Source organism: Balaenoptera physalus (assembly GCF_965194825.1).
Source record: "Balaenoptera physalus genome assembly, chromosome: Y".
Lineage (NCBI taxonomy): Eukaryota > Metazoa > Chordata > Mammalia > Artiodactyla > Balaenopteridae > Balaenoptera > Balaenoptera physalus.
Window position 1 is genome coordinate 15,849,989 of NC_138904.1, and position 14,361 is coordinate 15,864,349.

Below are 14,361 nucleotides of genomic sequence, written 5' to 3' on the forward strand. Positions count from 1 at the left end.
CAACAGCAGGCGCTTTTGGACTCAAGCCGCCTATCAAAATAAGGAGATGGCCAGTGGGGAACTGGTGGGAAATTTAAAGCAGCCATAAAAGATGTGGCGGCAATACCATCTTCCCCTTCCAAGAACCAGAGATGCGTAGCTCAGCTCGTAGACAGACAGGGAACTCTATCTGGGAGTGGCTGGCTGGACCTGGTCTTCGTCCAAAGCGGGCATCTTTATTTGTGACAGCTGAACTCAAAAGGAATAAACTACTGAGTTGAGCATTGTTTCCCGTGTGACAAAGCGCAAGGAACACATTGATGTGGATAAAACTCAAAAAAGCGGTATCAAGTGAAAAAAGTAAGTTGCAGAAGAATATCTAAATAAAGTAAGAATCTATTTCTGTAGAGTCCCTAAAACAGCCAAAATGAAACAAGCATACTGTTTAGTGATACACATATGTGCTAAAGCTATTAAGAAAGGCAAGGGAATGATTGGAGGGGGGAGGAGGAAGGTTCCACTGGGGAAGCAAACACAGGGCTTTCAAAGGTACCTGCTCTTCTGTCCTGAACTTGGTAGTGGGTACATGGTAGTGGGTACATGAATATGCTTTCAGCCGTATATAATATGTAACAGATTCATGTCTCTATTTATAAAAGAGTTCACAATAATCTTTTCAAGTATCAGGAGCCCAATGGAGAGCTTATAATTAAGCTTTGGTTATTATGACTCAGTAGTAGAAAAATTTCCCTGTTATTATAGTAGAGCTTGAACTTCCTAAACTAAGGGTGCAATACCTACCCCAGTTCTTGGAGGAGAGGGGCAGAGTGAAAAGTAAGTGCAAATAAGTAGTTCCTGGATATAAAGAATGTCCTTCCAGTTAAAACCCAACTAACCATGCAAACAGCTCTACCCAGTTTGAGATACAGGGCTGTTCTACACTTCAGGAAAGATACTAAATGAGATCTTTAGAAAATACACTTCCCATCATAGGAGGTGATCTGCCTTAAGCTGTTCCTGGCGTGCAGTGTCGCAACAAACTTTGAAGGCAGTGCACTTCTGCACAGTTTAAAAATCACTCATCCTTTGTAATGTTTGCTTCTGAAACATTTAGATTACTTTGGATGACAATGTTACTGACCAGGGTTCTTGACCTCCTTAATCAATAGAAATTGATCAGAGGCCAGGCAAGAAATTCAGGCAAAGCTTTATTGGGGCCTGAGCTGCAGCAGGCCGGGAGGGAGAACAAGTAACAGGTTCCTTTGCTGGCCTACTTGCTGGGGGGCAAGGCGAGCTGGTTCCTTATATGTGGTGAGGGTAGGGGTGTGTCCAGGGGTCGGGCCAGAGGAGTTGCTTAGGTGGTCTGCTCACCCCTTTGGTGGTGTTGAGTGCAGGGTGCACGCGCAGTGACCTGCTTTTGCTCCCGCTCTTCAGAAGTGGCAGTGGGGCTCTTTGGTCTCTTTGTATCTTGTTGTCCAGAATTTGCCCCAACTGGGCATGCATGCAGTTACTTTTAGTCCCTTATAGTTTCTTTGTATTTTGTTGATAGATGTTTGTCCAGGTGCAAGCATTGCAGCAGTGCAGCAGAGGGTTCCAGGTCCCAGCCAGTGTCAAAAAGTCCTTTGAAACATTAAAAAAAAAAATACAAATTTAGAGACCATTTTTTTTCTGTGTAAAAAATGCTTTTGTATGCTCTACAATGCACACTTAAAAGTGCACACTAGTTCTTGGGCTTCAGAACTTAGAGCGAACTGGGCAATGATGATTCTACTACTGTCTGCTTCATTCATAGAACCACTGTGGACCGTATAAGAAATCATGTCCTCCTAGGGCGTTCCCTGGTGGCGCTGTGGTTAAGAATCTACCTGCCAGTGCAGGAGACATGGGTTCGAGCCCTGGTCTGGGAAGATCCCACATGCCGCAGAGCAACTAAGCCCCTGCACCACAACTACTGAGCCCGCGCTCTAGAGCCCACGAGCCACAGCTCCTGAGCCCGCGTGCCACAACTACTGAAGCCCGCACGCCTAGAGCCCGTGCTCCGCAACAAGAGAAGCCACCGCAATGAGAAGGCCATGCACTGCAACGAAGAGTAGCCCCCGCTCGCCACAACTAGAGAAAGCCCGCACACAGCAACAAAGACCCAACACAGCCAAAAATAAATAAATAAATAATAAAATAAATTAAAGAAAAAAAAGAAATCATATTCTCCTAGAACTTACTTTGAGTTGCTGTTTCAGTTCTATACAATGTGAACTCTTTCACAAATATTTATTTGCCAGAGAGGTTTTAAAGTTACCACCATGAAGTCACAAATGTGCTGCAATACATCGCCTTAAAGCCCTGCTTGATTCAGTCTCTGTTGATCCAAATTAAAGCAAGTGATTGGATTTTGGCATCTATGAATTTGCCTTCTTTAGTCCCTAATTTGATCATGACAATTTTATAAAGTCATTTTAGAGAATTACAAAATACCTCTGACATTGTTCAATTCACCACATGTCATGGCTGGCAAAGGCTCAGGTAATTTAGATGCTTGTAATTTTCTAAATGGTATTACACTATTCAGCTGTACCCTGGGGTCCAAATCCATATTAACTAACTGACAAAAAATTGTAGATAATTTTATTCTAGGCAACACAAAAGGGCAGGATTGTGGCAGGCATAATAAAACGTCCCTTAAATAAAGGGATCTGAGATCCCCAGAGCACAGGCTCAAATAGGCCCACTAGCACTAGTTAAAGACCAGTTTAACCACTGCTAGTTTGTCTGCCTTTAGGAAGGAGCTTAGTGAGTGCTTTCGAACGGATGCCCACACGCTTGCTCACTGTTGGTCTTTCTCCTTGAATTAAGAAACAGATCTCTATCAAGAACTCCTGAGATGAAAATGGTCCAGTCACCCCCCTGTAAAACTGCTAGGATTAGTTCACTTCACAACCCTCTCCAAATCATCACAGGTGACATGATGCCAGAGAGCGTTTCAGGACCGCCCTTAAATACAGAGGAATTAGGAACAGCTGTACTGCTCTTCTCAGGACGAGAGCAGTGCTTCTCTACCTGGACTGCATTTTAGAATCACCTGGGGAGGCTGTAAACCTCCTATGCCCAGGATACACCTCAGACCAGTTGCATCAGATCTCGGGGCGGGGGGATACCTCGTCCTCACTGGTGCCTGATTCTCCAGGTGGTGCCACGGAGTGCCGGTGGAGAAGGATTGTAATAGCTACGTGAGAAACTGATCTCTTGGCGCCCACTGGGAGGCTCTTTGACGTTATGTAAACATCCTGACGGTGACAGGAGCTGAGGCTGTCCCATTATGTATTATACAATGGGAAAACGGATACTGACCATGAATTTCATTAGCTGACTCACTCAGTGTCTAATAAATCTCTGATTACAGGCTTGTAAATTGCTAGCTGGGCAGTAAACATTCACTCCATTTCAGCCAGTCGCGGGAGAGGTTGAAGGTAAAATGTTACTTACCCATTGGAGATGCTTCCATATCCAGAAGAACCCTGTTTTGGGGGAAGAGGACTCCAGTAGATGAAGTTAATCACTGAGATTGACACCCCGTTGAATTCTAAAAGCGTTATGCAAATTCACGTGCACCTTTAGGGAGAAAGCCATTATTTGGCGTGTACAAAACGTCGCAGGTCTGAAAGTGGTGCACGAGTCAGCTCTACCTGTAGTCAAAGTACTTTTCAGGACAAGAGGGCAAGATTCAACGGAAGGGAAGGGGTTGCCATGGATTCAGATACCCTTACATCCCCCAGGGGTGCGTTATTAGAATGTTGAGCATCTTCTTTTTCCAATATTGTATTAAGAATATTTTCAAACATACAGGAAAGTTGAAAGAATTGGACAGTAAACACCCATATGCCCCTGGCCTGCGTCAGGGGTTGGCAGACTTTTCCGATAAAGGGCAGAGAGTCAATATTTTGGGCTTTGTGAGTCAAGAGGCAAAATTGAGGAACTAGTCTCACTAAAAGGCTAGTAGTCTTGTTTACATATTACATTTAAAAACATTAAAAGCACTCCTAGCTCGTAGGTCATACAAAACAGGCTGTGGGCTGGATTTGGCCCACGGGCCATAGTTTGCCGACCCGGATCTAAAGTTAAATTGATATTTTGTTCTATTTGCGTTGTCACATAGCCGGCCAGATGTTCCTTTATCTTGGCCATCTTTCAGTAGTGAAAAATTTACAGTTAAAATCAATAGATACACGTGTCTTTTCAACACAACAGAGGGCAAAATGCACATGATAAAATGCCATAAATAAAATGAGACTGATAATTACTTATTCAGTCCTCTTTATGATCTCTCATTACTCTTGGAATTATTAAGATTTACTATGCATTGAAATTGTTTCAGGGTTCCATTAATATATAAAATTAGGCGTTAATACAAATTCTCAATATAAAATTATAGCTAAATTAACAGCTAAAGCAGCCTGTCTTCCATATGATTTAGCGAATCTCGGTTTGAAAGCTGCTCCTCAGAGGAGGGAGAGGTTACTTTCCTAGCCGTGGCGCTGAAGCGGCTCACTCCCCATCGCTCTCCATCCTGTGTTTCAGATAAAGACCATCCTGAGCGGCTTCATCGTCAGGGGCTACTTGGGCAAGTGGACCCTGCTGATCAAGACTGTCACCCTGGTGCTGGTGGTGTCCTCGGGCCTGAGCCTTGGCAAGGAAGGGCCGCTGGTGCACGTGGCATGCTGCTGTGGCAACTTCTTCAGCAGCCTCTTCTCCAAGTACAGCAAGAACGAGGGCAAGAGGCGCGAGGTGAGCAGGTGCAGAATGAAGCGCCCTCCCGCCCTCTCCAGCCTCTCCAGTACCCGCTGATTTGCCGGAAAGGCCTCGGGCTGACGGGGAGCTCTTTGCTTTGCAGGTGCTGTCAGCTGCGGCCGCTGCCGGGGTCTCTGTCGCCTTTGGTGCTCCGATCGGGGGTGTGCTTTTCAGTCTGGAAGAGGTGAGCGTGGGCACCGGAGGGCCCCGTGGTTCTGAGCGCTGAGGAACACATCGGGGGTCGGGGCGGCAGGAGGCTTCCCTCTCTAGCCCTCTGAGGGCTGAGAGAGTCCTGCGGCTCATTAAGGAGCCGCAGTGTTCGCCATGAAATACGTGTTTTCAAGTCCTGTTTTAAAAGTTGCCAGTGTGATTTCTGGGGGGAGATTTGCAGTCTCCCCTCTCGTTTTCATAAACAACATAATGAAGCATTTTTATGTTTTGCAACCCAAATGGATCCAGTCCAGCAGTCGGCCCACGTTGTCCGTAAAGGGCCAGGTAGCAAATATTTTAGGCTTTGCGGGTCTCAGGGCTCGGTCGCAACCACTGGGCTCTGCCCTTGTAGCGTGGAGGGCGCCGCAGACAACACGCACGTGCACGGCGTGGCTGCCTTCCAACGAGACCTTCCCTATGGATGCTGAAGTTTGAAATTTATGTAATTACCACTTGTCACTAAGTCTTGTTCTTTTGAATATTTCACGTGTCACAAAATAATTCTCTCTTCCCCCAACCATTTAAAAACGTACAAACCATTCTTAACTCATGTGCCCTCCAGATACATCTGCTGGGCCAGGGGTTTCAACCCATGATCTGTTGCCTGGAGAATCAAATCAGAGGTTTCTTTTCTTTTAGGAGGGTCTCTGTGCTATAAACAGAATGATGATGAAGTGTTCTCATTTGTCTTAAAAAATAGCGCAAACACACCTTGACTAGTGTCCGTTCCAATTGTAGACATAGAGTCCTTTAACTATCTTTGTTAGTGCATTTGGGCCATCCTCACACGTAGGTTGAGGAAGTGAGTACCGCCCGTCTTTGGTCTTGAGTGTGACTTTATGGCCTGTGCCAGCAGGTGGGTCTGGGGCTCTGGGCGGCTCTTTCTGCCGCCGGTCTCTGATTTTCCACCTGTTGCTTGGTCGCAGGTCAGCTACTACTTTCCCTTAAAGACCTTGTGGCGGTCCTTCTTTGCGGCCCTGGTGGCAGCCTTCACGCTGCGACCCATCAATCCCTTTGGGAACAGCCGCCTCGTCCTCTTCTACGTGGAGTATCACACGCCCTGGTACATGGCCGGGCTCTTCCCCTTCATCCTGCTTGGGGTCTTTGGGGGCCTGTGGGGAACCCTCTTCATCCGCTGCAACATCGCCTGGTGCAGGAGGCGCAAAACCACCAAGCTGGGGAAGTACCCGGTGCTGGAGGTCATCGCGGTGACCGCCATCACTGCCATCGTCGCCTACCCCAACCCCTACACGCGCCGCAGCACGAGCGAGCTCATATCCGAGCTCTTCAATGACTGCGGGGCCCTCGAGTCCTCCCAGCTCTGTGACTACATCAATGACCCCAACATGACGCGGCCCGTGGACGACATCCCCCACCGGCCGGCCGGGGTCGGCGTTTGCACGGCCATGTGGCAGCTGGCGCTGGCGCTGATCTTCAAAATCGTCATTACCATATTTACCTTTGGCATGAAGGTAGGTGAAGGGGAGGGAAGGTGTCAGGGGAGGGAGGCAACCTCTGTCCTTCTGGGGATAGCACCCGAGTCCCCAGAATAAGATTGTGACGGGGGGAAAAGGGGAGGTGACCTTTACTGAACGTTCTCATGAGCAGGGCACTTGACATCCTTTTAATCAACAAGAAACAACGCTTTTGATAAACAGCAAGCCTATGGAATAGAGATTTATAACCCCATTTTACCAGTGAAGAAGCTAAGGCTTGGAGTATATCATTCATATGGAGACGTGTACAGCTTGGGGAATTCTCACAAAACATACACACTTGTGTGACCAGCACCCAGGACCAGGAGCAGAACGCTGGCAACCCTCCAGAACCCCCTTGTGTTCCATGACTGTTGCTTTTTGTGGTATTCTTACGAATTAAAAAAAAAAAAAAAAAAAAAAGTCTAGGGACTTCCCTGGTGGTCCAGTGGTTGAGAATCCACCTTGCAGTGCAGGCGACACAGGTTCAATCCCTAGTGGTAACTAAGATCCCACATACCGAGGGGCAACTAAACCCGCCTGCTGCAGACTACAGAGCCCACGCGATCAGGAGTCCCCATGCCACAACTAGAGAGAAGCCTGCACGCAGCAACGAAAGGTCCCACATACCGCAACTAAGACCTGACACAGCCAAAAAAATAAATATTAAAAAAAAGTCTGAGGATCTGTGTACTTGGGTGCAGTGGTCAAACACAAACCTGAATTTTTGCCTTAAGAACAAGGAAGGATAAACGGTATTAAATAGGTGGCTGTCTCTGATGCAAAGGGATTTATTTTCTTCTGGTGCCTGCTGGGAGAAGTCTGCTTTGAAGTTACAGGGGATTAAAAGATGAGGGGGATAAGGGGTGCTCAGAAAGGAACAATTTCCTCAGGAATGTCTCACACTGTAGAAATCACACCCGAGGATCCAAACTTAACTCGAATTTGGGTAAAGATCCACTTGCATCCTCAGCTTGATGACAGCTGGGGGGCAGGGGTGGGGTAGGGGTGACATAAATGCAGCTCCCGGTCAGGATCGGCGGTCACATGCAGTCTCCACGAACAGAGTCAAGTCTGCTCTGTAGCAAATGTCTGATCACTAGAGAAATGAACATGTTTTTCACACAGCAAAATATAAAACACGCTATTACCTAGACCTTTCAGTTTCCATGGTCTTATTTCTTTGCTGCATCTAGCCTGGCTTGAAAATATTCAGAATACTTTTCGGAAAATGGACTTTGTTAGGAAGACAGACCTGCCCCCCATCTCTCTCTGAGATTCTTTAATCCACAGCAGGCAAACCAGGCCAGCTTTTGAAGGCGAGGAAATGAAAGTGTAAAATTGCATTCTCTCCAAGTCACAGTAGATACGACCAAGCAGGTGAAATCACTGGTCCCATGGTTTCCCAGCTGACCCATGTTTTGAAGCGTTGCCCCTCCTTTGAAGACCAAAGCAAAATGCAAGCTTGTCGAGGGGGCCTGACTTTCCTGGTGGTGGGGCAGCGGGAACAGGGGCCCCCTTCCCTCATGCTGCTTTCCCCTGCGCTCCCCGCAGATCCCGTCCGGTCTCTTCATCCCCAGCATGGCTGTGGGGGCCATGGCAGGCAGGATGGTGGGAATTGGCATGGAGCAACTGGCTTACCATCACCACGACTGGATCATCTTCAGGAATTGGTGCAGGCCCGGAGCAGACTGCGTCACCCCAGGGCTCTACGCCATGGTGGGAGCCGCTGCCTGCCTAGGTACCGAGTGTGTGTGTGTGTGTGTGTGTGTGTGTGTGTGTGTGTAATGTGAGTAGCAGAGGGCTTTTCTCCGCTCAGTCATCCGGGGACTCAGGCTGATGGGGTCTCCACCATCTTGCAGCTGTACCGTCTACAGTAGTGGGTGGGGCAGGGGTGCTGCTAAACATCCTGCAGTGCACAGGACACTCCTCCCCCACGCCCAACGGAGAATGGTCCGGCCTCAAATGTTCCTCGTGCTGAGGTCCAGAAACCCTGGTTTAAGCTCACGGGCAGATGGGGAGTCGATATGGATTCTTCCCTTGAATACCAAGGGACGCAAGGGTGGGTCTGTCTCCTGTCTGTAGCCCCTAAAAGTCTCTACAATTTTCCAGCTCGAGGGGTTCTGGTAGAGAGCAATGCTTGCTGAGTCAGAAACCTGCAGAGCCCACATAGGCTCCACTCACCAAAAAGCAAGGCGGGTCCTGGGTGAATAGACAACTTGCTGTCCCTCACGGGAGAAGAGCCCCTCAGTGAGATGTGACTTACGGCTCCTGATGCGAGGCTGTGTTTACCAAGACTGGCCTCTATCCTAGAGGTCTGAGCCTGGGCGCCGTGTAGGACTGTCTCCGCGGAACAGGTGCCGGGAGGGTAGAGCCGGCTTGTCAGTTTGCACAGTTCATGTCCTCTCGCGGGTGTGGGGTCGAGTCCTGCAATTTCATTCCTCCCTTTGGTTGCAGGTGGAGTTACCAGGATGACGGTGTCGTTGGTGGTCATCATGTTTGAATTGACGGGTGGTCTTGAGTACATCGTGCCCCTGATGGCGGCGGCCGTGACCAGCAAGTGGGTGGCTGATGCCTTTGGGAAGGAAGGCATCTACGAGGCCCACATCCACTTAAATGGGTACCCATTCCTGGACGTGAAGGACGAGGTCACCCACCGCACGCTGGCCACCCACGTCATGCGGCCACGGCGGGGGGAGCCGCCGCTGTCCGTGCTCACCCAGGACAGCATGACCGTTGAGGACGTGGAGACGCTCATCAAGGAGACCGACTACGATGGCTTCCCCGTGGTCGTCCCCAGTGACTCGGAGCGCCTCATCGGGTTCGCCCAGAGGAGGGAGCTGATTCTCGCCCTAAGTGAGTAAAGCAGGGAGGCTCACGCTTCACGGAGACGAACGGCACCCCTGTGCCCCGACATTCTCAAAGAGGTTCGAGAGAGTGGACGAGGGTCGGAGGGCTTCAGGCCAGGGTCTCTCACGCTTTAATGCTTATTCGTTTCACGTGGGCGTCTGGCCAGAATGCAGTCGGTCTGGGGTGGGACCCGAGACTCTGCATTTCTCCCGAGCTCCCTCTTAGTGCTGCTGCTGCTGCTGCCCCCAGGTCACACCGTGAGGGACAGTGTCCCGTCGGAGGCATTCTTGGCTGGACACCGAGCACCACGTTTGCAAGCAGCCCCCTGGGCCCCTCCCGCCAGGAGACACGCGCTCCGCCCTTTAGGGACTTCCTGGGCGAAGCTGAGCAGGACGAGGTGGGAGAGCGCGGGCTGGCCGGGCAGGCCGGTCGCGGAGACGGACTTGCAGGCAGGCTGACCGACCCAGATGCTGAGCTCTCGGCCTCAGGCGCCTCCCTCGGCGCCGCTCAAGCCCTTCACTTCGCGACTCTATGTCCGGCGCCATCAGTTAGAGGCCCGCGTGGGTCCAGTCAGTTCCGTGGGATGCTTTTCCTCCTCGTGCGCTGACTGGATCAGCTGGGCTGAGGGGCAGGCTGCTGAGTTGGGAGAGCGGAGAGGGGATGAGGCCCAGCTGGGATGTTCCCGACACGGGCGGCTCGGAGAAGCCCGGGGCTCCCGTTGGCCCAGGGATGAGCGCCTTGGAGGGGGAGCGGGAGGTAGGAGGATTCCACAGACAGAGGCCTGGGTGTGAGTCTTTGGAGGCCCAGGCAGGGAGGAGCAGTGACTCTTAGAGTGTTTTCTCCAGGTGGAGAAGGGGCAGGGACCAGCAAATGAGATCCTGCTCGCTATCCCATCATTTCAAGGTAGGCTGTAGCCTACCTTGACATGGCTTATGTGTGCACTTGATTTTACTCTATATGTCATCTTCAAGAGTATTTATGAATTTTGCCACTGGGGCTTGTCGAGGTATAATGGTGAAATGCTCCACTGGGAATATACACTGTGCAGACAACCCTTTGCTTATCCCTGTTCTTTGTTAACTATTTCTAAGGCTCTCCCTTTGAATTTCTGAAACTTCTTGCCAATGTTAAAAAAAGTTTATAAACAGCTTTGTAATATTTTAAAATTATCTTCATCAAAGATTTTATCAAAATAAGGACTCAAAGAAGACCCAGTGGGAATGGAAAAGCAGAGTTATGGGAGAAGAGTTAAAGAAACTCTTTGTTTTCTTACTGGTGTAAGATACTAGGGTATCTTCTGGCAAGTTGAAAGAGCTCTGTATCATGACTGAACAACAACATAAATGTCAGATCTGTTGGATAATTATTTAGGGCTAAAGATGTTTCTGTCTGAGAGGTTAATTACATAATAAGCCATGGAGAATTGTCAGATTCCCTGCTTGTTTCTGCTGGGGATATTAAAACATATGCAGAGGGACTTCTCTATGCCTTACTGAACTATAACTTGTCACAAAATAATCTGCTTTTTATTCTAAGTATTATTTACCATTTTATCATACTGTTTTTGTACTGACCACGACTGTGGCTTCTTCTGGTTTTTCACTGTTAAAACTTCCTTATTAATTACATCTGTTTTATGGAAGCAATTAAAATTCACAGGATTAGTATTACCTCCTTAAAAACATAATTACTCTAAAATAGGGTTTTTCAACCATGGCTTCTTTGGCATTTAAAGTCAAATAATTCTCTGTTGTGAGGGGGCTGCCCTGTTCATTGTGTGATCAGCATCCCTGGTCTCTACCACCACATATCAGTAACAGCCTCCTGTCAGTAGCGACAGTCAATAATGTTTCCAGATACTGAGAAATGTCCCCTGAGGGTGCAGGCAGAATTACTCCCAGTTGAGAACCATTGCTCTAAGGCCATTGTAATCACTTACTGGATATGTGATTATTTCCAGTCTTTTAAAATTTCTTGGCCTATCATAGTTTGTGGAATTCACTTTATCAACACTTTCCTCATTACCCTCCTTGCACCTGGCATTATGATCGTACTGCTGCTAACAAGTGGAATGTCAGGTTGAATGACCGTAACAGGCGCTCGTAAAGGGTACATCATTTTTCAGGAGCTGCAGCCACTGAGAGTAGTTGTGGTAGAATAGAACAGCAGACCCCCAATACTAACAACAATTTTAAAAACAGTTTAACCACTTGATCTTTACAACAAATATGAAGTTTGTTACATTTTTGAAGTAAAACTAATATGCATAGAATACTGGGGAAATCAATAGCAAATGGGAAAATAAAAAAATTTACCCATATTCTCAACACCACAGAAGGCCATTGTTAATATTTGGTGTATTTTCCTCTTGTTTTTTGGGTCTTTTACACATGTAAATGTTGGGCCATCTTCTTTTCTTTCATCCCTCCCCCTCACTCCTTCCCTCCCTCCCTTCTTTCCTTCCTTTCTTCCTTCCTTCCTACACTCCTTCTTCTTTTCTTACACAGGCAGGCTCCCATGAGTCCCTGGGGTCTGGGAGTCTATACTCTAGTAGCACTGGATCACGCCCTGGGTGAGGGCTTGGTTTACCCTCTTGCACAGGAAATATTTCTTGCTGGTAGCATCCACTATGTGCTGGTGCTGTCCCGGAAGCTGGGAGCACAGCTTCCAGGGAAGCTGGGGTGACAGTAGTCAGGCTCTGCCCTCTGTGAACTTATATCCTTGAGTTTGTTGCAGCCATTCTGGTGACTGATAAAGATTTCTTGTCCAAACAAGGAATAGATGGTTCACCCTAGTAGAAAGATGTGAAGAGCTTTCCTGTTGGCTCTTCTTCCATTCACCAGCTTCCAGCTTTCCATTAGAGTACTCTATTGCAATAAATCACTTCAGAACAGGCAGTTGGAATTTTTTAAAAATGAACAATATAGATGAACAGTAGTCTTTGAGAAAGCAAAAATTGTAGAAATCAGGATCCATTTTAAGGTAAGCCTCACTGTACATTTTCCCTAATTCCTCACATGGTCTAAAACAGAGATTAAATTTTTTACCAAAGGAAATTTGCCTTGGAGATACGTCTACTCATGAATCTACTTCATGTATGAATCTAAATAGCCTGGTTTCTAGCACTTCATTTAGGTATATGAGTTCCTGTTAGCATATTTTATTTTAGCTTTCTTTCACATGATATTCTCTGTAGACAGAAATTGGCTAATTGTAACCACAGCAGTTCTAATTTCTTTGAGAAATTCACAAAAAAGGAGATTAAAAGGGGTAAAATATACTTTTTCTAGGGTTATTTCTTGGGTCCCAAAAATCATGATTAGACTGAGCTGCGTTTCTGGGCTGTGAGCCTAGGATGGTCCTCTTGGTTTCTTGTTCCTTTCAGGATTTATAATACCATCTGAGCCAGTTATACGTTAGTTTGTAAAAAAAAAAAAAAAAAACCAAACCATGTATTAAGGTCATTGGGCAGCTAAGTGAGGTTCCTTTTCACGTCAAACCTCGGCCCCTGATGAGGTGAAGGTGTGTCAGGAAACAAGGGTGGCAGGCCCTGGGCCAGCTGGGTGCCCTGACGTCCAGGCAGAAGCAGTGCATTTCCCTAAAGGAAGTAGCCTGGTCAGGCCCGCGTTGCAAGACTTTGGCAGTGAATGATCGGCTCACAGCAGGGGGGTCTCGCACAGCATTAGCTTGAGAGAGGGAGATGCCAATTTCACAGATGTTTGGCTGAAGCCCCAAGTTAAGAATGTGGAGTCTGCCTGCTGCGCCCCTCCTCTGTGGGATTCTAGGCTGCTGGGGGAGGGAAGTCGTGTGTTGCTGTGGGATGGGGTGGGATGGGGTGGGGGAAGGGACCCCGCAAGGGAGTCTCGTGGGGCTCACCGTCCTGCTCGCCCATTCCAGAGAACGCCAGACAGAGGCAGGAGGGCATCGTGAGCGACTCGGTCATGTACTTCACCGAGGAGCCCCCCGAGCTGCCAGCCAACAGCCCGCAGCCCCTGAAGCTGCGGCGCGTCCTGAACCTCAGCCCTTTCACCGTCACGGACCACACCCCCATGGAGACGGTGGTGGACATTTTCCGGAAGCTGGGGCTCCGCCAGTGCCTGGTGACGCGGAGCGGGTGAGCGGCGGGACCCTGGGGGGAACAAGATGAAGGGCACGCGGGCTCAGCCCTTGCGGGACTGGCGGGGACCGGGGCAGGGGGGTGGGTGGCAGTGCTCGGAAGAGATGTCAGCAGGGGAGCCCAGGAGGAGGAGTTGCCGGCGAGCGTGGGACGCAGGCTTCCAGGTGGGGCTGCTGTCTCTGCCCTGAGGTTGAAGGTTGAGTCCCGAGGGGAGGAGCCAACGGGGAGGGGCTTTGGCTGCTTTTCCAGTGCCCTGGTTCTGGCGCCAGAAGAGGTTCAGACTCTGAACTGGCATACCCGTCTTCCAAGTCATGGCTTTCTGCAGAAACGAGCAACGAAAATCTCAGGGCTAATGAAAGAAATGGGGTTAGACGCACAACGCTCAAACTTGGTTGACACACACACAAGATGCAACCCTACTAAAAGAAATGACACAGTTTTACACATTTAATGGATAAGAAAGACATAAATATTATAATAAATATGTCATTCTTTACATTAAGGAAGACCTGACAAATTTTGTAGAAGTAGGCATCAAAGCGCTGGGTTACTGTGATTTACTGTGAAGAGATGTTTGGCTCTTAGCATATGCATGAGCTGAGGTAGCTTATAGATGTATGACATGGACAGGTGTGCGTTTTGTGTATTTTTGTGCCACTGGGCTCAGACGGGTGTCGTTATATGCATTCAGAAATCACATAAGCAAATGGTAAATTTATATTATGCTTAAATTTTCTGTTAATTTTGTTAATTTAGTTGTACAGATTCACATTTTCAAAACAAATGTTATCTGTGAACTAAGAGTTGTGATGACTCCATGGCATTTTATAACCCAATAAACTTTTTCTTTGTTTTAATCACATGTTGTGAAAACAAAAATGAAAATCTTGAGCAGCAGATCGAAAGATTATAACATTTTGAGAGGTATAGCAAACTGAGGGTCATTCT

At 48.2% G+C, this 14,361-nt stretch overlaps 1 protein-coding gene across 3 annotated transcripts in view; it reads left to right on the forward strand.

Moving 5' to 3' along the window:
* LOC309653327 (H(+)/Cl(-) exchange transporter 4-like) overlaps positions 1-14,141 on the forward strand; it is a 72,133-nt gene extending 57,992 nt beyond the window's left edge. For all 3 annotated transcript variants that reach the window (XM_082447926.1, XM_082447927.1, XM_082447928.1), the window contains 6 exons: positions 4,552-4,758; positions 4,865-4,945; positions 5,898-6,443; positions 8,001-8,187; positions 8,904-9,302; positions 13,194-14,141. In XM_082447926.1, the coding sequence (XP_082304052.1) occupies positions 4,552-4,758; positions 4,865-4,945; positions 5,898-6,443; positions 8,001-8,187; positions 8,904-9,302; positions 13,194-13,414 (1,641 nt within the window). In that variant the 3' untranslated portion in view covers positions 13,415-14,141. The remainder of the gene's footprint in view (positions 1-4,551; positions 4,759-4,864; positions 4,946-5,897; positions 6,444-8,000; positions 8,188-8,903; positions 9,303-13,193) is intronic.
* The last annotated feature ends 220 nt before the right edge of the window (positions 14,142-14,361 follow it).